At 41.2% G+C, this 24,036-nt stretch overlaps 1 protein-coding gene across 1 annotated transcript in view; it reads right to left on the bottom strand.

The window, feature by feature from the left end:
- The window catches only part of syn2b (synapsin IIb), a 363,486-nt gene extending 339,933 nt beyond the window's left edge, over window positions 1-23,553 (bottom strand). Inside the window, exon 1 of the mRNA XM_048547347.2 lies at window positions 22,710-23,553. Coding sequence (XP_048403304.1) covers window positions 22,710-23,005 — 296 coding nt within the window. The 5' untranslated portion in view covers window positions 23,006-23,553. The remainder of the gene's footprint in view (window positions 1-22,709) is intronic.
- Window positions 23,554-24,036: the final 483 nt, after the last annotated feature.

Below are 24,036 nucleotides of genomic sequence, written 5' to 3'. Positions count from 1 at the left end.
AACTGTCTCCTCACATTTATTACAAAAAGTCAGTGCAGATTGAACTGGACTGGACCAATTTAGACAAGCACATCAAGGAAATGCGTCAGCTGCAAACTAGCTTTATAGTATTCTGCCTTTATAATTCCTGAAATGAGTCCATTCCAATCAAAGTCACTGCTTTACTATTATATACTTTATTTTGACACATAGACCTTCGACTTACATCTTTGTAACATTGTCTGTCTTTGCCCCTGCATTCAGATACCATAGCCAATCCATTACCATAACTGCCTACTGTTACCTCCATAACACTGTACATCATAGCCTGTACCTCAGGCAGTTTGTTGCTGTAACCCTCATTCCTGCCTCCAATACTTTTCTGGTCTCTGACATAACACTCTCCAGTAATTTGAGCTCATTCCCAAATCCTACTGCCTATATTCTTGCTCACCCTTCAGATGGCAGATGGACCAAAACTGAGTCCTGTTCTAGAAATGCCTCAACATTAAAATTTGCATCGTTAGTGTTCAAACCCCTCTATGGTCTCAGCCTTTCCTATCATCATACCCTCCTCCAGCCCTACAATTCTCCAAGACCCAAGTGGTCCTCCAATTCTGTTCACTTTAACATCACCAATTTCCTTCATAAACTGCAGACAGAAACACAAGTTAAAGGGTCATTGATTGCAAGGCTAATTCTCTGTCTCTGTATTAATTGTATATATACCATTTTCTTTCTTTTTAGCATTTCCTTTTGTGGTTCAGTGTCAAATATTTTCTGATGACTCTCCAGTGAATGGCTTTGTGATATTTTGCACCATTAAAAACTCTACATAAATGCAAGTTGTTTTTGCTACTGTTGATGAACATTATACTACATCAGTGAAGTATAACTATTTTTGCATCTGTTTTATTAATACAACCCTGCATTACATGTGCCTTGTAAAATCTACACTAGCGCTCAAGAAAATTAGATTTGTTTTGTTATCATTTTGTTGCCCTAATTCTATCAATATCAGATAGTGCACAATTTGCAGTTCCTGATTTTTATTGGGTTGTATCCATACTGAAAAGAATGTTCTTCTGCGCTTTATACATTAATGACCTGCTGTTTCAATGTACCCTGCAATGGAATAAGCAAAGATGGACTAATTGGTGCAATTGCCATGGAAATATCTCTATCAGTCACAGTCTGCTATTCACCGATCAGCACTCTCCTCTTGAACAGACTAAAACGCAGTTCCCCCTTGTTGTTCTTGCAAATGTCTTGATGGCTACAAGACAAAAGCTTCGATAATCTGTGCCTTTGTTCAGTAAATCTCAAGCTCCGGACAAATGTTCAGCCTATTGAGAAGGATTGTGCTGAAATATATATATATTCTTAATGTTAACATTTCTCAAAATAAGCAAAAGTGAGCTTTAGACATCAATATTTCCTCACCTGTAAGTTCTTCTGCAATTTCTAACTGATACAAAATGGTATCCAACCTATTATTGCAAATGAAGGTTTATGGTTATAGTCACTAACATATTATGCTTCAGAATAAAAACAGCAGCTAATCCAAAAAAAAAGACCTCTAGCATGTACCAATGACTAGTGAATGGTTTAATACATTGCACAAAGGTTCTCATTTAAAAAACACACAGACTTGGCCCAATTTCATTTTATTATAGTTCTTTCCATAAAATGACAATATTGAATGATTAGTAACATACGGATTTGGAGAGCAACTACCAAATCCTATCCTCTTCAGTCTTAATCTAATTCCTGTGCTATTAAACTGTCAAGAACAGCTTGCTAGAACGTATTTGTGGTGAGTCACTGCTAGTTACAAGATAATAGGAAATTTTATATTTTGCAGTGGCAACTAAAAAAAATTACCTCCATAATTAAAACATGGAAATTTTTATTTGACACTTTTTCTGTACAGTATAAACCATCTTTGCATTTTTGGTAAATTAATTTTTGTTTGCCACAGATTTTTAAGAATTTATGTTCTTAACCACTCAACTGAAAGGCTTAAATTTTTATGCCTACAAATGAAGTGTTGTTTTTGATGTCTTATTAAATATACTGTTGACAGACATATTTACACACGTTGATGATGCCATGAACACTCCTCTACCTGTGGGAGGAGTGCAAATGATTCTCTTGAGGGAACTGCGTTGGCCTACTGTGTTTACATCCACATTTCTGAGGTTGTGTATCTTTATGTTTTGCATTACATCAGAAAACATCTGGTTTCAATGTTTAATCCTATATCTGCCAAAATAGACAATAAGGTTATTTTGTAAAAGACAGGAGGTAGGCAGGGCTGCATTATCATTGGAATATACCAAATGCTGTCCCACATGTTTTGTTGTTTCTCATGCCTAGCAGTGATTGTTCCATTTAAACACCTGACTGGTGATCATCCAGGGTTGCTACCACTGAGGCCAGAGTAGAAAGAATGCAAGGTCCAAATATCAGGTCACTTAAACCTATTCAATAGATAACATTTAAATACACCTTCTTTCCATCAGTATTTCCAAACTGACCAACACTAGGGTGAGAAGACAGACTGGAGATATGCTTTTAGACTCTCTAATATCAGTATGACAGCATGCATCATTCAAACTACCTCACATTTTTCACTGTTTGAAGTACACTCAATAAGCCCTATTGTAACTCTGTATAAATGAATGAGTTATTAGTGATCAGGCACTTGTCTAGTATTCTCAGAACTGAGATCTTAACAAGCTGGATCTCTATTAGGATCTGATTTGATAGACCATAATCATTTAAAGAATATAATATGTGGAAGATCTAGGTCCAAGAAAATAAGTTACAGGATTCAAGGATTGAAATGAAACAAACCATTATTTTGCAAAACTCAAACAAGATAAATATAAGCAACAATGACTAAATAGAGATGTTGCACAGGTAAGGTAATGATTCCCAACCATTCAGACTCCAAGATGTAGGACTGACATGAGGCAAATATGAACAAAAGACAAATATGATTGAACTATGTACAAACTGCATTTAAATGGCCAATATGGTCAAGATAGATTCCACTCAGGTTTTTTTTTAAATTCATTCACAGGATGAGGGCATCGTTTTTAGGCAGCATTTATTGCCCATCCAGTTGAGAGTCAACCACATTGCTGTGGGTCTGGAGTCACATGTAGGTCAGACCAGGTAAGGATGGAAGTTTCCTTCCCTAAAGGGAACCACATGGGTTTTTCCCAACAGTCAGCAACAGATTCACAGTTATCACTAGATTCTTAATTCCAGATATTTATTGAATTCAAATTCCACCACCGGCTGTGGTGGAATTCGAACCCAGAACATTACCCTGGTCTCCGGATTAACAGTCCAGTGATAATACTAATAGGCCATTGCTTCCCCATTCATGGCACTATGTTTTTTAAAGCAATTTGGCGGCAAAGAACGAAGAAGAAAATAGCACAAGCCTGCACTGCATTGACACATTTTTCCCTTCCACATTAAAACTGTCTTCACTTACAGGATCTGTATCCCTCCATTCCCTTCCTATTCATGGATTCATCCAGGTGCTTCTTGAATGCTGCTAAAGTGTCCACTTCCCCACCTCCTGTGGCAGGATGTTTTAAGCATGCAGCACCATTTGTGAGAAAACCATGCCTTGCACATCTCTTTTAAACTTCCCCCCGCCCTTTACGCCTTGAACCTGCGTCCCCTAGTAATTGACTCCTCCACCCTGGGAAAAAGCCTCATACTTGCCACTCTATCCATGCCATTCACAATCCTATAACCTTCTATCAGATCGCTCCTCAACCTCCTGCATTCAGTCTATCCAACCTTTCTTCATAGCTAAATCCCCCATACCAGGCAACGTCTTGTTAAATCTTTTCTGTACCCTCTCCAAAACATCCACATCCTTTATGGCAGTATGGTGACCAGGAGTGTGTGCAATATTCCAAGTGTACCTAATTAAAGTTCTATAAAGCTGCAGCTTAACTTGTCTATCCTTACACTCAATGCCCTTTCCAATAAAGGCAAGCATACCAGAGGCCTTTTTTACTACCTTATCTACCTGCGCTTCCACCTTCAGTGATGTGTGGACCCGTACACCTAGATCTCTCTGCATATCAGTACTCCTAAGGGTTCTGCCATTTATGGTATAATTTCCATCGGAACTTGGCCTCACACTCATCACCTCACATTTGTTCAGATTAAACTCCATCTTCCACTTTTCTGCCAATGCCGCCAACTGATTTATATCCTACTGTATGCTCTGACAATCCTCCTCCATATCCACAACTCCATTACACTTTGTAATATCCGCAAACTTACTAATTACATTTTCCACCAAATCGTTTATATAGAACACAAACCGGAGGTCCCAGCACTGATCCTGATGGAACACCATTATAGTCACAGCCCTCAATTCTGAAAAGCATCCTTCCACCACTAACCTTGGTCTCCTATGACTAAGCCAGTTCTGCACCCATCTTGCCAACTCATCCCTAATACCCTGTGACTTCACTTTTTGTACCAGTGCGCCAGGAGGGACCTTGTCAAAGGCTTAACTGAAGTCCATGTAAACAATATTAATTGCTTTTCTCTCAATCATCTTCACCACCTCCTCAAAACAACTCGTTCAAGTTAATGAGGCACAACCTGCCCCATACAAAACCATGCTGTCTATTACTAATCAGTCTATTTGTCTCTAAATGCTTACAGATCTTGTCCCTTGAGAATCTTTTCAATAATTTCCCTACCGTTGACATGAGGCTCACAGGCCTGCAATTTCCTGGATTATCCCTGTTACCCTTTTTAAACAATGGGACAACATTGGCTATTCTACAGTCCCCTGGGACCTCACCTGCAGCCAAAGAGGATACACTGATGCTCCGGCAATTTTTTCTCTTGCCTCCCTCAATATTCTGGGATAGGTTCCATCAGATCCCAGGGACTTATCAATCTTAATACTTTTTAAGATGCACAACACCTTTTCAATAGCAACCTGGTTTAGAAATTCGACACTCCCTTACCGGATATCATCCTCCACCAATTCCTTCTCTCTGGTGAATACTGATACAAAGTGTCATTTAAGACCTCACCTACCTTTTCTGGCTCCACATACACATTCCCTCCTTTGTCCTAGAGTACACCAACCCTTTCCCTGGCTATCCTCTTGCTTTTTATCTACATATAAAAAGCCTTGGGATTCTCCTCGTTCCTGCCTGCTATTGACTTTTCATGACCCCTTTCAGCCCTTCTAATTCCTTGTTTAAGCTCTTTCCTAATTTTGTTATATACTTCAAGAGCTTTGTCAGTTCCCATCCTCTTACACCTTACATATGCTTCCCTTTTCTTTTTGACCAAGGTCATAGCATCCCCGGGCATCCAAAGCTCACATAACTTGCCATACCCATCCTTCGTTCTCACAGGAATGTGCCGCTCTTGAACTCGTATCAACTGCTGTTTGAAATATTGCCACACATCCAATGTGGATTTACACTCAAACAGCCAACTCCAATCAACATTCTCTAGTTCCTGCCTAATATTGGTGTAGCTCACCTCCCCCCAATTAGTACCTTTACTGGAGTACTTTGATATCCCTAACCAGGAGTAACTTAAAACTCATGGTATTATGGTTTCTCCAAAATGCTCTGCCGCTGAAACTTCACTCACATGGGACAAGATCTGTAAGCATTTAGAAACAAATAGACTGAATAGTAATAGACAGCATGGTTTTGTATGGGACCCAAAACTAGGTCCAATGTAACTCCTTCCCCTGGTTGGACTGACTACATACTGTGTCAAGAAACCCTCCTGAATGGTCCTTACAAATGCTGCTCCATCCAAGCCCCTAGCACAAAGTGAATCCCAGTCAATACAGGGGAAGTTAAAATCACCCACCACAACAACCCTGCTGTTTTCATATCTTTCTAAATCGCTCTACATATTCTCTCCTCTATCTTCCATTGGCTGTTGAGAGGCCTGTAGTACACCCACACAACATTGCGATTTCACCTTGCGTAGTCCTGAGTTCTACACATACTGCCTCGCTGCACGAAACAAAAACAGAAATTGCTGAAGAAACTCAGCAGAGCTGGCAACATCTGTACAGAGTAAAACAGAGCTCACTTTTCGAATCCACTCACCCTGCATTTGAAAAGACAAGATACATTACATTTGTTCCAGGTGGCAGTGAGGGAGTATGTTAGTGATAGTGACCACAACACGATAAGTTTTAAGTTTGTTTTGGAGAAAGAAAAAGATGGGCTGCAAAAATTTAAAAAGAGGATTTTGGATTGGAGGAAGGCAGATTTCATTCCAATAAAGGGAGAATGTGGCCAAAGTCGACTGGGAACAGTTACTTGAGAGTTACCCCACGGCAAACAGTGCAGGGCATTTAAAAGAGAACCAGGAAGGGTACAGGCTCAACATGTCTTCTTTAGGTTGAAACATAACAGGAACAAGCCTGGAGAACCCTGGATGTCGAGGAATATTCAGAACTGGATAAAAAAGGAAAAGAGAGGCATATAACAGATTTAAAGGAGCAAATTAGTGGAGTCCCTAGTGAAGTATACAATGTGCAGGAGGGATATTAAGAAAACAATTAGGAGAGCAAAGAGAGGCATGAGAAAATGCTGGAAGGCAGGAGTGGGGAAAAGTCCAAGATATTCAATAAAGCGTATCAAGGGGAAATAACAACCAGGAACAGAGTATGGGCCAAGGGGGAAATCTGTGTGTGGAGCCTGAAGGCATTAGTTAGTACAAAGAAATACTTCACTTCTGACTTCACACAGGAGGAGAGTATATGCACAGAACTCAGGAAGGTGGATTGCACAGGTTGATATAGGAAGTCTGGAGGTTTTGGCAGGCTTAAAAGTGATCACATCCCCAGGTCCGGGTAAGTTATCTCTGAGGCTCCTGTAGGAGACAAGGGAGAAAATTATCCAAATGCTGCCCAAATTGTCTAATTCCTCTCTGGCCATAGGGGAGGTGCCAGAGGACCAGAGTAGAGCAAATGTGGTTCTACTTTTCCCAAAGGGTGGTAGATGTAAACCAGGGAATTATTCACCAGTGAGTCTCACATCAGCGGTGGGGAAAGTATTGTAGAAAATTCTGAAGGAGACAATGAATCTCCATGTAGAGAGGCAAGGTTTGATCAGGGGTAGTCAGGATGGCTCTGTCAAAACAGGGTTCAAATTTGATTAAATTTTTTTTGAGGTGGTGACCAAGCGTGTAGATGATAGTCAGGCAGTTGATATAGTGCGTACGGAATTCAGTAAGGCCTTTGACAAGGTCCCACATGGGAGACTGACAAATAAAGTAAAAACACATAGGGAATCAAGGCTACTTGGCAAGTTGAATCCAAAACTGGCTTATCGGCAGGAGACAGACGGTGGTGGTAAAAGGCTGTTTGTGTGACTGAAGGCTAGTGACCGATGGTGTGCCACAGGAATCGGCGTTGGGTCCCTTATTATTTGTGTTATATATAAACAATGCAGATGAGAAAGTGAGGGAATGATAAGTATGTTTGCGGATGCCATGAAGATTGGTTGGGTGGTTGACAGTGAGGAAGAAGATATTAAGTTACCATAATGCATTGGGCACATGGGCAGTTGGAATTTCACCTTGATAAGTGTGAGGTGATGTACTTTAGAAAGAAAGTAACAGGAACAAGGGAGTAATCACTGAATGTTAAAACACTAAGAACAAAGGGATCTTGGGATGCTTATCCACAAATCCCAGAAGCTGGCAGGGTAGCTTAACAAGGTAGCAAAGAAGGCATGCAAGATGCTTACCGTCAGTCTGCTGAGGTTTGTAAGAGCAGGGAGATCATGTTGGAGCTGTATGGAAATTGGGTAGGCCACAGCTTGAGTACTGTGTGCCCTTCTGATCACTGCAGCATAGAAAGGAAATGATTGCACAGGAGATTCACTGTTATGTTGCCTGCAATGGAGCATTTTGGTTATGAAGAGAGGCTGAATATGTTCAGGTTGTTTTCTTCGGAACAGCGAAGTTTGAGAGGGGACCTCAGAGAGGTATAAAACATTATGAGGCACATGGACAGGGTGAATTGAAGGGTTAGTAACAAGGTGGCATCATTGTATGATGGATGGCACGAGGTTTAGAGTGGAGTTGAGGAAAATATTTTTCACCCAGAGGATGATGGAGTCTGGAATGCAATGCTGGGGAGGGTAGTCTCATAACCTTTTCAACTGCTCATCCAAGCACTTTTTAATGTCATAAAATTCCAGGAAAAGTACTAGAAAGTGAGACTAATGCAGATTAGCATAGCTTTGCTGGTACAGACTTGATGGGTCAAAAGGTCCTCTTTAATACTATATGATTCTCTGCTTTTAAGCTAAATTATCTCCAATTCCCTCTGGACCTCCAGTACTGCAAGCTAATCAGAAACAATGTCTCTAACTAAGAAATCCCACATTGTTTACAAAAACACTTTTCTTTTCTGATTCTATTAAACAACCGTGGGTGAGCTTCCGATCTGCAGTTTGTTTTGGGTTTTCAAACAAGCATCAAACCTCAGAATTTCAATTATCTCACCTTTCCTAGCTGTTGGCATCTTCAAGCCACTTGAACTATACCTTTTAAGTAAGTATGCTAGACCTCAAAGTATTTTAGATGTATTTATCCCATTTTCTATTGAAAATTTAAAATCTAATTAAGACTAAAAATTAAGTATAAAATTACATCATCCTTAAACTAGATATTCACATCACACTATGACTCCCTACAATGCCACGGCTAAAATTTGAATTACGGCATGTGGACAATTGTGGTTATGAACCCAAATTATGTTGCTTGTGGGTGCAGCAGATTGAACACTCATCTTGCATCATTATCACTGTCATACTACCTTTGAACGAAGTATCTATTAATTGTGGTTGACGGCATATGTCTTTAATTCTGCAGTAGCCATTCCTTAATCATTAATTTTTCTGTAGCAATGTAATACATAACCACTTGAACACACTAATTAGTGGATCCACACCAGCAAACATGCCAGGACAAAGCAAAAATCATACCAGTACTTTCATATTACAATGCAAACAACCGATGCTTTAAACTGGATGATCCTAGGCAACTCCAAGGCTGTAATATGATCTTACTGTTCAGATAATGATTAACATTATACAAGCATTATTGGCACACTGTATGTCGCCTCCTGAACACCATGGTTAACATTTGACCTGGTAATATTTGCTGGTAACCCCTTGACAGATGTATCATGAGATAAGTTGGTCAGACATTGCATCAAATAATCATCCTTTAATTGGTTGGATTGCCCCATTTGTTAATATGTGAACACTTTCATACATAAGAGAATATTACTATAATTGATTTAATTACATGTTAAGGATCAGAATTCAAGTAATTTGAGTATTTGTCTATCCTAACTTATTAAGCAACTTATTATCCAAAAGGGGAATATGTTGCTGGCTTGGAAGATTATTCACATATTAAACTGAAACACTCTCATTGCGCACACAAACAATATAACATTCGAATATGATGCCAACCCATCCAAAGGCTTCCTGTCTGATCACAATTTAATTAACAACCGTAGAATCCACTAAATTATAAAGCAGATAACTTCAACGGAATTGAACAGGAACTTAAAATATGCTGTCTTTAAAAGATTTAGTACCATTACCGCAGTGTACTAATGAGGATTTATTTCACTTTTAAGGAATCTTATCTTCCTGTTGCAGAGCACTAGAGCAGCACTTGCTTCATACTTAATATCAATATATGCAGTTGTATTGTGATGGGTTTTCATGGAACTGGGGAGATTTGACAGGAGGTGAAAATGATGGCTGTGGCCTGATTCTGGGATGCCTGATCCCATTCCCAAGGTGAAAAAGGGTCTAGGCCCGAAACGGCAGCTTTTGTGCTTCTAAGATGCTGCTCGGCCTGCTGTGTTCATCCAGCTCCACACTTTGTTATATCCTATTCCCAAGGATTTGATTTTCAGAAGAATGTAGAATAAGACCTGGCAGTAAGCCCAGACATCCATTAGATGCTTGAAACAACTGAGCCCCATGTAAAAAAGTGCTGATAACATCTCTGGCTCTCTGATCTTTTCTGTTAATTACACAATATTTATTTATTGACGACAAAAGGTTTCAAGTATTATAGTTTCTGTTATTGATACTTTTATTGACCCACAATGAAAAGAGATAGATTTTAAGAAAGTAGAAAGGTATAAATGAATAACTACGTTTTTAAAAGGCTTCTGTACCTTATCCTGTTGAAAATAGAGAGTTCATTGTTTCTATGTCATGGGAGAATGGACATTGAAAAGCCAAAGCTTGCCATGGTAGTTCAAGGGGCAATGAGGATGGGGTATGAGGCAGTATGGATAGGACATGGGGAGTGAGGAGCTGTGAGAGATGAGGGTAAATCATATTGATATTTTTATTATAACTGAGATGAAGTGCCACAGCACTAAGCCAGGTCTTACAAACAGTACATCTAAGCACCCAATAGTTTGCGTGACTGCCTCGAAACTCCATACAATCCCTACAGTGTGGAAACAGGCCCTTCGGCCCAACAAGTCCACACTGACCCTCAGGGCATCCCATCCAGGTCCACCCCGCTGTAACCGACCTAATCTACACATCCCTGAACACTATGGGTAATTTAGCATGGTAAATCCACCTAGCCTGCACATCTTTGGGCCAGGCAGGGAGAGGGTGTGGATGGGACTATCAGGCTGAGCATGAACCTCAGTGTGCCAAACACAGCCTGCATTGCCCTCCAAATTCAATTGATTCCAAGTGCAAACTTCATATGGAAAATGGCTGTGACTAGACCCCAGAGTGGGCAGAGTTAGTGTTTTTGTTTTCTGTTCCACACAGGGGATCCACTTCGGAGAGATAGGATGCCCTTCAAGGGAGAATTGTATTAATCAAGTATATGCAGGGTGCGGGCTGAAGTCATCTGTAATCATAGCATTGCGCATGTGAAATACAGGCTGTATTCAACTATGTGAGGTACAAATGGTGCTCACAAAATGGCACGGTGGCTCAGTGGTTAGCACTGCAGCCTCACAGCACCAGGGACCCAGGTTCAATTCCGGCGTCAGGTGTCTGTCTGTGTGGAGTTTGCACCGGGTGCTCCGGTTTCCTCCCACAGTCCAAAGATGTGCAGGCTAGGTGGATTGGCCATGCTAAATTGCCTGTAGTGTTCAGGGGTGTGTGGGTTATAGGGGGATGGGTCTGGGTGGGATGCTTCAAGTAGCAGTGTGGACTTGTTGGGCCAAAGGGCCTGTTTCCACACTGTAGGTAATCTAATCTAAAACAATCTAGACTATGTCACTGGTCATTGTAGATTGAAGATTGAAGATAACCTTCTCCATGAAGCAGAAATAATCACAGGCAAAGGTAAAATCTTCACCTACAGGCCATAAAATGTAAAGGAAAAGAGCTAATACGCTGCACAGGGACATGGAACTGAATCTCTCACCTTGAATTAGAATTATTCTGCACGTGCTCTGATATGCAATGATACCTTTCTTGGGTGATGTGGGCTGGAAGGAAGCATTAGTACTCATGTAGAACTTGCAGTCTCCTACTGTCTCATTGTGACAGCACCCTCAGATCTGACAATCAGTGCCAGTATTGCTAATATTTTGTGAAAGGCATATCGAATTCTGTGAGCTGATGGCTGGTTCTGATCCATTGAGAGAACTGTCAGGCTAGTTTTTCATACTTAAAATGATGGAATTGGGACAAATCTTAAACTGTTGGTTCTAAACAGATGTTTAAAAGTGGTTAGCACAGCTGCCTCACAGCGTCAGGGTCCCAGGTTCGATTCCAACCTCAGGCGACTGCCTGTGTGGAATTTGCACATTCTCCCAGTGTCTGCGAGGGTTTCCTCCGGGTGCTCCAGTTTCCTCCCAGTCCAAAGATGTGCAGGTTCACAGCATAGAGCATAGAACATGACAGCACAGTGCAGGCCCTTTGGCCCTCGATGTTGTGCCGACCTGTCAAACCAATCTCAAGCCCAACTAACCTACACTATTCCATGTACGTCCATATGCTTGTCCAATGACGACTTAAATGTACCTAAAGTTGGTGAATCTACTACCGTTGCAGGCAAAGCGTTCCATTCCCTTACTACTCTCTGAGTAAAGAAACTACCTCTGACATCTGTCCTATATCTTTCACCCCTTAACTTAAAGCTATGCCCCCTTGTGCTCGCCGTCACCATCCTAGGAAAAAGGCTCTCCCTATCCACCCTATCTAACCCTCTGATTATTTTATATGTTTCAATTAAGTCACCTCTCAACCTTCTTCTCTCTAATGAAAACAGCCTCAAGTCCCTCAGCCTTTCCTCGTAAGACCTTCCCTCCATACCAGGCAACATCCTAGTAAATCTCCTCTGCACCCTTTCCAAAGCTTCCACATCCTTCTTATAATGTGGTGACCAGAACTGTACGCAATACTCCAAGTGCAGCCGCACCAGAGTTTTGTACAGCTTCACCATAACCTCTTGGTTCCGGCACTCGATTCCTCTATTAATAAAAGCTAAAACACTGTATGCCTTCTTGACAGCCCTGTCAACCTGGGTGGAAACTTTCAAGGATCTGTGTACACGGACACCGAGATCTCTCTGCTCATCTACACTAACAAGAATCTTACCATTAGTCCAGTACTTTGCCTTCCGGTTACTCCTACCAAAGTGCATCACCTCACACTTGTCTGCATTAAACTCCATTTGCCACCTCTCAGCCCAGCTCTGCAGCTTATCTATGTCTCTCTGCAACCTACAGCATCCTTCGCCACTATCCACAACTCCACCGACCTTAGTGTCGTCTGCAAATTTACTAACCCATCCTTCTACGCCCTCATGCAGGTCATTTATAAAAATGACAAACAGCAGTGGACCCAACACCGACCCTTGAGGTACACCACTAGTAACTGCTCTCCAGGATGAACATTTCCCATCAACTACCACCCTCTGTCTTCTTTCAGCAAGCCAATTTCCGACCCAAACTGCTATATCTCCCACAATTCCATTCCTCCGCATTTTGTACAATAGCCTACTGTGGGGAACCTTCTCGAACGCCTTGCTGAAATCCATATACACCACATCAACCAGTTTACTCTCATCGACCTGTTTGATCACCTTCTCAAAGAACTCAATAAGATGATTATAAATCCTATCCCTTACAACCTTTTCCAACACTTTACCAACAACTGAGGTAAGGCTCACTGGTCTATAATTACCAGAGTTGTCTCTACTCCCCTTCTTGAACAGGGGAACCACATTTGCTATCCTCCAGTCATCTGGCACTATTCCGGTAGACAATGACGAGTTAAAGATCAATGCCAAAGGCTCGGCAATCTCCTCCCTGGCTTCCCAGAGGATCCTAGGATAAATCCCATCCGGCCCAGGGGACTTATCTATCTTCACCCTCTGAAGGATTTCTAATACCTCTTCCTTGTGAACCTCAATCCCACCTAGTCCAGTAGCCTGTATCTCAGTATTCTCCTCGACAACATTGTCGTTTTCTAGAGTGAATACTGTTGAAAAATATTCATTTAGCGCTTCCCCCATCTCATCTGACTCCACACACAACTACCACTACTATCCTTGATTGGGCCTAATCTTACTTTCATAATTCTTTCATTCCTTAAATACCTATAGAAAGCCTTAGGGTTTATCCTGATCCTGTCCGCCAACAACTTCTCATGTCTCCTCCTGTGGATTGCCCACAGTAAATTGCCCGTAGTGTCTAAGGGTGTGTAAATTAGGTGGATTAGACATGGGAAATGCCAGGTTACAGAAAAAAGGTAGGGGAATGGGTCTGGGTGGATGCTCTTCAGAGGGGCGATGGGGACTTAATAGGCTGAATGGCCTGTTTCCACACTATAGGGACGCTATGAAAAGAGCTCCCAATACTGGATACAAAGTGAGGGATATTCATTTGGTCGTGTGCACCCCTATGTGAGTCTGAGCGAGAAAACAAACCTAAGAAATTAGCTGTGCCAGCCTAGATTTTGGGACAGACCTGTGGCATCACTTTTCTTTGTTTGCTTTATGTCCATATGCAAGTCCATTGTGGTCTCTTAAGAAGGAACGTACTATTTAAAGAATAGGTTCCAACTTGTGCTCCAAATTGAAATGGATGTCTTTCGTGCAGCAAGTGGAAAAGGGTTAAGGAATCATTCAACTCTGACAGTTTTCCCTCCCTCAAATCAATCCAAGTGATGGGCCCCAGCTCCATGTCAGTGGCAGTGGTTTGAGTGAATGGGGCACATGTTGCCTTCTCTCAGGCAACCAGTGTAATTGCACTGTCACCACCATCTCTAAATTCCAATAAATGTTACTTGAATCCTCGCTTTAAAATTAAGTGCCTTCAAATTCAAGAGTAAAGAATTGATGTTTCTGTTGCAGAGTCTGTATCGACAACAACCATGATAGTGCTTCAGTGTAATTAACATGGCGAGGCTTTGACAGGAACATCAAACCATGTGTAATGCTGAGTCCCATGAGGAGATACTGGATTAGATGACCAAAAGCTTGGTGAAAGAGGTGGGCTTTAGAAGGTGTTAAAGTAAGAACATGAGCTGTGGTAGAGAGGGGTAGGAAGGGAATTCTAAAGTTTGGACAACTGAAGACATGACCACCAACGGCAAAGCAATTATAATTGGGAATGCATAAAGGTTTGCAGTGAAGCACAGATCTATCAATGAGTTGTGGGTGTGGAGGAGATTGTAGAGATTGGGAAGAGCTAGACCACACAGCGATTTGAAAATATGAATGGCAATTTTAAAAAATCAAGATGGCGCTGGTTGAGGAGGTAATGCAAATCATTGAGCACAGAAGTGATCAGGGAACTAGACTTGTTGGAAGCAGAGGTTTGGATGACCTTATTACAGAATAGAATGTGGGAGACCAGCCAGGAGTGCATTGAATTAGTGTTAAGGCATGGATGAGCTGAGACAGGAGCAATGGTGAATGATTTTACATGCGACCTGATAGATGCTATGAAAATAAGGTCAGAAATCCATTACAGGATCAGATGTGACATATTTGCCAATATATTGCCAGGGAGATGGATAGAGCCAGTAATTAAAAAAGGAGTTTTGAACCAAGGCTAAAAACAGAGTAGTTAGCCTTCAGTCTTTCCAATATTTAATTTGAAGAAATTTCTGCTCATCCAGCACAGGACGTTGGAGAAGTAGCCTAATAATTTAACAATAGACGAGAGCTGAAAGAAATGCTGGTGAGGTTGAGCTGGCAGTCATCAGTGTATATGTTTGAACTAGAGCTGTGCTTTTGCTTGCTTGTCACCAAAAGGTGCTAGGTACATCAGAAACAGCCAGATGATAGGAGGGAGGTGTTGAATGATGATGGTGTGGTAAACTATGCACATCACAAAAGAACGAAAAATTTACCTTTACCACAGTCACTTAGGATGTTACTCATGACTTTGACATGACCCCATCTAGAATATTGCATTTAGTTATGAGCACCAAACTTCATGAAATATATTTTGGTCTTGGAAGGCGTACAGCATAGATTCAGCTGAAATATACCAAGGTTTGGAAAGTTAAGTTATAAAAAAGGGTAGAATATGTTATGTAGATTTGCCTTCGGTTAAAGAACAGTATTGATTTAACTCACCTGATTAAAATGTTGAAGGAATTTAATAGGCTACGTACAAGGGAATTGTTTCCTCTGATGGCGTGGACTTTGGTACAAAAATGGCATAATTTTAAAATAAAGCTAGATTTTTCAGGAGTGAAAAAAGGAAACCATTTTTAATACACACAGTCATGGAAATCTTTTGATTATTTGATTGATTTGTTATGTGTGCAGAAGCTCTGTTTACGAGTAGCATAGGCAGATCACAGTAAGTGAGGATGTACAGATCAAATCTAACATTTATTCCTCAAAAGAATGTGAATACCAGGTCAACTGAAACACTCAGGACTGAGACTGACACTTCATTGTTAGGGCAAAGTATTAGGAGATATTGGAGCTTGGCAGATGAATGCATTTGGAGTGTAAATCAGCCACAGCTGAAGTGACTGGCAGAATAATATTGAGGTGCTGAATGACCCAGTGTTCTCAGGATAGTGCCAGGCAACTGTTGTACATTGTGGACAATTTTCAAATTCAAAAATAAAATCTGAATTTCAAAGCTGTTTGTGATTAATAAGTACAAGGAATCATTTACAGGATAGACAAATGGATTGGCTGAAGCTGAATTCTTAAATCTAGTTAACAAGGTGGATGAACACAGCAGGCCATTCAGCGTCAGAGGAGCAGGAAGGCTGACATTTCGGACCTAGACCCTTCTTCAGAAAAATCTAGTTAATTGGTTTAGCATCACAAATGTCAAACATTTAGCCAATGCACTGTTGAATGCCTCAATTAAAATAATCAGACAACACCCTAACCTAAATGTTGTTTTATAATAATATGCATGTTTTGAATTTAGAGAGGAGAAACACTGGAGAATGCTATGATAACCAGGCATCAAATTAAGGCATGATAAAGGCATGTCTATCAAAGGCCAGCAGTCACTGAGTGGCAGGTGGGGCAGCAAGGTAAAACTTGGATCAATCTGTCTGTCAGTTAAATCCATGCCCCTTTTCAGCAGAGGATTCTGACTCTGGCCACCTTCCCCACTCCACCCCGCCCCCACCTCACTTAATGCCTCAAATGTATGTAGACATAATCTTGTACAAGTAACAATTGCCTAGGGTTTGTTTGCTGGATAAAGTCCCATCCCAATGTTTGTTTGCTTCTTCATATGCTACTGCACAGAACAGGACAGCTTCAGGGACTACATGCATATATAAAGTTATCTCATGAATAAAGAATGTCTTCGAAATTAAAAGAAAGCAATGCAGACTGAGGCAAACATTGACTGTACCTGGAAGACCATCAACGCGGTGAAAGAAGTTCTTTGTTCTGCCTGAAACTAGTGGGTCTTCCAGAACAAGAGTTGACCTTGACTGAGTGTTGCCGACTGGCATGTTCCAACGTCCAGGACTACACACCGAGGGACGCACTAAAGCACGGGGCATCTGCTGCTAAGGCTCAGTGGAAAAAGACCACCATCTGAAGTCTTTCTGCTGAAGTTAAATGTGATCATTTAGTTATCAGACTCGCCCGTGCCTCAAAGATACGTAAATATTGCCTTGTACAAGTAAGAAATGCCTTCGGTTTGTTTGCTGGAAAGAGTCAAATTTCAATGCTTGTTTGTTTTGTTTCTTCACATGCTACAGTACAGAACTGAACTGCTTTAATGACTAATCATATAAAAATATTTATATGAATAAAGTATATTTTCAAAATTTAAAACAAAATTGCCCTGAGCATGGCCTGGACGAGTCGAACAAAGAAAGAACAAAGAACAATACAGCATGGGAACAGGTCATTTGGCCCTCCAAGCCTGCGCCGACACATTTTGCCCTTCCATACTAAAACTGTCTTCACTCACAGGATCCAGATCCCTCTGTTCCCTTCCTGTGCATGTATTCATCCAGCTGCTTCTTGAATGCTTCTATTGTGTCTGCTTCCACCACCTCCTTTGGCAGCACCATTTGTGTGAAAAAAAAAATCATGCCTCGCACATCCCTTTTACACTTCCACCCCACACCTTGATCCTGTGTCCGTTAGTAATTGACCTGTCCATCCTGGGAAAAAGCCTCATACTTTCCACTCTCTTTACACCATTCATAATCTTATAAATTTCTATCAGGTCACCCCCTCAGCCTTCGGCATTCCAGTGAAAACAAACCCAGTCTATCCAACATTTCTTCAAAAGCACTGACATCCTTCTGGTAGTGTGGGGACCAGAACTGGGCAAGGAGTCAATGACTTACTGCGCTAGGATCCCTTGACAAAAGGTGAGGCTGTTAATAAAGCAAAGTTAAACAATAATGAGGGTCAACTGGGAGCTTGTCACCGCCTTGTGAGAATCTCACCACGCTGCTTGAGAAAAGAATTCAAGATGGGATGAGAGGATCTCAACGTTGAGATAGGGTTCATTGAGCATCATGCCAATTTTTACCATTCATCTCACTATAGCTTGCATCTCTCAAATTCTGAGAACATTCAGGCCATTATGTTTTGTTTTTGGCTAAGTCTGAGGTTCATTGGGTTTTTTTTTTGAGGTTGCTAACCAGAAGACCAAGCAAGATTTCTCTCTGTACCTGAACTACTTGCCCTGTCTGTATTGCGCCTCTCTCATCCAATTCTGCCCCCTTTTTACGCCATATGCACCATCACTAATAACCATGTCACCCACTGTCATCTCACTAATTTTGCCTTGTTTCTCATTACAGGAGAAGACAGCTCATGACAAGACCGAGAAAACCCATATGGACGGAGGGCACCTGGCATTAATGTCCTCTCTCCTAATGGGGAGAAAATCCATGCCCTCACAGGAAAAGACCAAGACCACTCCTGCCCCACCAAATGAGTAAGTACTACTCCTTATTCCACTGCCACTCTTCCATCAGCCCCCACTGTCACTCTCAATCCATTTCTAACGACTGGCTGTATCGTCTTCTCCCTCTTTGTCTTGCAGATTCTGCCGGATTATGATTTCAGTGAAGAAACATCTGGCTATGGAAGAATGACTCTCCTCACCTTCTGAGGACAAGAATATTCAAGCCTCAGAGGAAACATTGGCAGGGCTGGCTCCTGGACTCCCTACCAGGCTGATACTGACACCTTGGTGAGAGCCGTAGGCACGGAGATGGTGAATACACAACGTGGTGATCATTTCACTACAAGAGCTCCAACGCTTGCCAGGGAAGACATGGCCGGAGGGTTGTCACTCCGAGGACTCTCAGACACCAGGCACCTGCTTAGCCCCAGACAGGGGACAACCCAGTGGTGTTGGCAATCAGGGGCTTTATCAATATGCACATGCAGGAACAGGAATGGCAGGCATAATAGCTCCCATTGCTGAGTGCAGTGAGTCACGTGACCGTCTAGCTGACTCTATGGACACCGCAAGGTACGGATGATGTGAACATGTAGGTTGATGCAAGGTGAGCAAGTACTAAGAAAGCAAGCGAGCGTCCCTACTATACAGCCTGGTCCAATCAGTGAGCTGTTTCCCTTCCCTGTAGTGTCCTCAGTACAGCCTCACAATGCTAGCTGCTGGTGTGTGCTACAGCACAAGTCTGTGTGTCCAGAACACACTGTTGGCGTATGGTGCTAGGATACTCATGATGAGTTGACTGGTTCCCTTGCCAATGGTCACAGAGCAGGAGTATGTTTGGATCGTGCCCATGTATCATTCCCTTAGATGATGCTGCCTCCTGTTCAACAAGGAAGGCACCTGGAGCAAGCAGCAAGCTGACTCTGCCAGGTACACACTGGTTTCCTTGTTGAGTTTTCCTGACATCTAGATTGCTTGGGAAGATGGAAGGGTGAATATTAATGAGGCAAATTGTGGTGTTAACAAGGTAGCTAACAATTGTTAGTCACTATCAATAGACATCTTGCTGCTGCCTAGCATGGATCTCACCTCACCATTTGTGAAAAGCGTACACCCACAGAGCCAGATGAACTCAATCTCGAGGTGGACCTTGCCAGACTTCCTGTCAGATTCTGTCACACATCTCAGCAAAGCTGCATTGTTTGGACTCCTATAGGATTATTATCAACATCTACTACAGCAGGCATAAGACTGGGGGTTCTGTGGGAAGCGACTCACTTCCTGTATCCTGAAAACCCTCCCTTCAACCTGCAACAAATCAGAAGCGTGGTGGACTGTTCCTCACCTGCCTGGATTGGGCAGCTGTAACAATATTTCAACAAGTTCAACACTTCCAAGGACAAAGTAGTCTGCTTAATTGACACCATTGGCAGCAAGTGATTGCAAACACCATTAGCTCCAGCTTTCACTTCAAATCTCACTATCAAACACTATCAGACGTACATCGATGTTTATCCATTGTTGCAGGATCTAAGTACTGCTTAAAGTAGTTATGCACTTGTGATGCCAAAGCATACATTAACCAAGAGGTGGAAAACGGGATTAGAATAATTAGAATAATTAGGTGATTGTTTTTGACCAGTGGTCACTTGATGGGCCGAAGGGCTTTTTTATGTGCAATAGATCTCTATGGTGTTATGAATCTAACATCCTGGAACTGCCTGCCGAACTGCATTGTGGGAGTACCTTCAATAAAAGGACTGCAGTGGATCAAGAAGAAGGCCCAGAACCATCTTCTCAAGGGCAATCAGGGGTGTGAGATAAACATCAACCTTACCAGCAGCACCTATTTCTCAAGGATGAATTTCAATATACATTTTACTTCATAAGTTAAAAAAAACTTCACAGCTTAGAATTTACAAATGACTAAAATACATAAGCTTAGTTTCAATTATTGCACAATGATATAAAGTCAGAAGACTATTGCAACCTTTATAAATTTTGTATCTGGGCAATTGCACTTTGTAGTCTGGGAGAAAGCTTATACTTACTGTAACAGTTCATTCATTTAGCTATAAACTGGGGTCCAAAAGCAGACCTTGCATCACAAACACACTTGGTTAATTCAAAAATAACAATTTATTGGCCAGTGATTTATGATTTGTTTTTCATTAGTTTAAGTTGAGTTTTTGTTTTTGATTCAGATAGATCACACTTGTACATTGGTTATCATCTTGCTTGAAGAGCTCTTTTTCAGAAAAACTTCATCTGTTGTGTCTATTGAAAAAAAAATCAATTTTCTTTGGCAAAATGGATTAATTGCACCCAATAATGCTGCAGTGAACAGGACTGAGAGACAAATTTACATTTTATAATTATCCACAACCATTTGAGGACCATATCACCTTTGAGTTGGTTAATGAATTGTGTTCGTAGATATAAAAGTCCAGTGTTACTATATAATGCTGAGAAACTGACTCTGCAATGTCATGAAAGAAATGATATTAAATTAATATAAAACCTAATAAATCCAGATCTCTGATTGGGAGGAATCCGGCATTGTCCCTGTAATGTTCTGTTCCATTTGATACTCAAAACATGGAAGAAAAAAAGGACTGAAATGCAAGGCCTGTGTCCAGATTAACACTTTCTGATATATGTGCAACAGTATATTGATGTTATAGTCAACATGAATAGCAAAAACAAACCATAGGTTCCCACATTGTCTGATATTCTTTTTTGAAGTTCTCTTTTTGAAGCCATGAATAAAATTCCTCAGGCGGTTTCAAATTCCATCAATATTTGTGTCTAGAGGAAAATGGTCAGGTGATATGATGAATAATGTACCTTTTTAAAAGTGTGGAAAAGGCGTTTTGAAAATGAATATTTTAACATCACAATAAATGTACTGGTACTTACAATTAACTTTTTAAAAAGATTCTTTTTATCAAAAAGAAGTTTTCCTGACATACATCTCTGTCAGCAATACCTATAAATTTTATGACTGACCGCACATCATTAATTGCTTGTTTTAAGAATCCATAGAATGACAGTGCTCCAAATCAAACTATTCATTTAATTAAGCATCACGTTGCCATGACAGAAATTACATTTAAACAGCAAGACTGAGGGCTTATCAGCTTCACTGTAACATCAGTTCAGTTATTTGGAAATGATGTAATGGAAGAATGGGTGTAACACAGCATCTGTGCAGGTGCAATCTGCTTATCATTCACAACAGGGCAAGAGGTGTCATGGCAACACAACTAACTCAAATACAGGAAAAGGCATGAAGACTTTGGATCTGAAAGGTGAACAGCAGCTGAGAAACGTTCCCAATAAATAGGAAGAGTGAAATACTGATTAGCGTAGTGAAAAGCTTGGATTTACCACAAGTGTTTCAATCTCTAATAAAACATGAAATATTGCTGCTGTCAAGCAATTGTGGCTGGGCAGTACACAGTGAAAGATAAATTGTAATATACACTTAGTAATTTTAGAAGGTTAAAGCTAACAATAAATGTCACTTAAAAATATGTTTGCTTTCAAAAATAAGCAGGTGCCTGTGACTTTCTGGAATGCAGTTTCAGATCCGAGATCATTTACAAGATTTTTTTAATTAACCTTTCTTGATAAGACATGCACACAATGAAGAGGGAAATCCTGGCCTGGCAGTGAAATTCTATTGCCAGATATGAAGTGCTTATGTTAAATAAGAGATTGGTCTGTATTGATTTATTAGTCACCTTGACAAATAAAAATGATTTTTTTTTCATTTGTGACTGCTGCCTTGCAGAGGAAATATGGTTCAAAGATCTGGAAAACACAGCCTTGTTGCTCTGCAGTGCAGTGTGTTAGGTTGTAAAGACTCATGAGAGTTACAGGAGCACTTTCGGTATATCCCCTCCTCCCTTTGGTGTATTCCTCCATGGCTATTAATATTCAAGAGGAAAGCAGCAAGTGCAAGCCGCTTGTTATTGAAAACACAATTAAACCACTATTTTACACATTCCAAGCCCCAGCGTTGTCTAAATAAAAGGAAATGAATGCAATGTATTGAGAATCTAAAACTGCCTTCATATTTATTACGTGTCCAAAAACAGAGCACTTATTAAGCCTCGTAACGGTATTTCAAACACATGCATGTGTTTTTTTTCAAATGTCTCTGAACTGTGAAGCTATTTCTCCAAGAATACAATTTTACTGAGTGATTTGGCGCTATTGCTTAGCAGGGAACACTGCTCATTAACGCCAAGCACAGTTGTGCTAAGCTGCCCGAATGAGCAGACACAGGGGTACCTACCAGTCGGTGTGAGGTTCATCGATGACGAGGAGAATTTTGGCTTTCTTGGCAGCGCCTGTGGATGTCTGCTCTACTAATCCGGCGGCAGCAGCAGCTGTAGTTTGCTTGACAGCATTTGAAATGGAGCTGAAGAAGCTGCTTCCGGTAGACTGGCTCGACTGTCTCCTTTCTGGGGTGGGGGAAACTGGAGGAGGGGGCTGAGGGGGATCTGGCCGCTGCAGGTCAGTCATGTATCCATTTGGCAAATTGGCAATAAAGCTGCTGTCAGAAAGCCTCCGGCGCAGAAAGTTCATCATTTGTGCAGAATCTTACGGTGGAACCTTGAGGAGCAAAAAAAAAACAGAAACAGCGATAGAAAGGCTGGGTGCCAAGCAGTTGGAGAGGGGGCAAGTTTCAGAAGCGAATCTGCGTAATGAGCGAGCTCCTGTGCGATGTCTTTATATCTGTGTCTCTCAGGAGTGCTCAGCTGGAGAATCAGAGCTGCTCACACACTGACGTTTCCCTAGCACAGCTGCTGCTGAGTCTATAGCCACGGAGCCGGTGTCTTGCTCTCTTCTGCCTTCCCTGACTGAAGCCTTGCTCAGACACAGCCACTGCCTGATTAGCAGTCAAATACAAACTGCATCCTCAGTCACGATCCAGAACGCTCCAAGTGATGTGCTCTTGAATATTATAGGCGGCATGGAGTTGTCACATGGAAGGCAGTGAATCCCCTGTATAAATATTCAGATAAAAGGTGGGACACTGACTCCATTGGCAATGTGGCTGTGCACTTCCTGTATTTCTTGCTGACTTTTTAGTCCTGCTTTTCAGTTGCAGGGCATTGATGAAAACTGAACATATCACCACTAGACAAACAGATGTGCTAGAATGTGTTTTATTTATAGCTTTCCAATAACAGTGGCTAACAAGTGCACTCAGCCTCTGAATGTGCAACGCCTTTGAATTTCGTTCCAAAGGTTATTCTCAGACACAACTAAACTGCAATATTTTATCAGTAAGATCTCAATAATGTTTTCTCTGCAATGCCCTCGTTACTGTAATCGATAGCCAGATGAATAATCAATTAAACATATGCAAAGAGCATTCTTTGTTTTGTTGTTTGATAATTATTCTTTCAAGCATGCTACATAATCATTCAGCTTCAGTACAGATCGCTGAGTTTCGACTTTTGTGCGCGTTCTTCAGCACATACAAAAGTAACAAGCTTTTGGAATTTCATGTTCATTTTTGTCACCATTGAAAACAGTGATTTAACACAGGGAGCGAGTAAATAGAAAAATATGATGCAGTGACATGTAGTATCAATTCTCCTGTCATATTTTAT

The sequence above is a fragment of the Stegostoma tigrinum genome, chromosome 11 (genome assembly GCF_030684315.1).
Source record: "Stegostoma tigrinum isolate sSteTig4 chromosome 11, sSteTig4.hap1, whole genome shotgun sequence".
Taxonomy (NCBI): Eukaryota; Metazoa; Chordata; class Chondrichthyes; order Orectolobiformes; family Stegostomatidae; genus Stegostoma; species Stegostoma tigrinum.
This window is presented reverse-complemented; position numbering and strand designations above follow the sequence as displayed.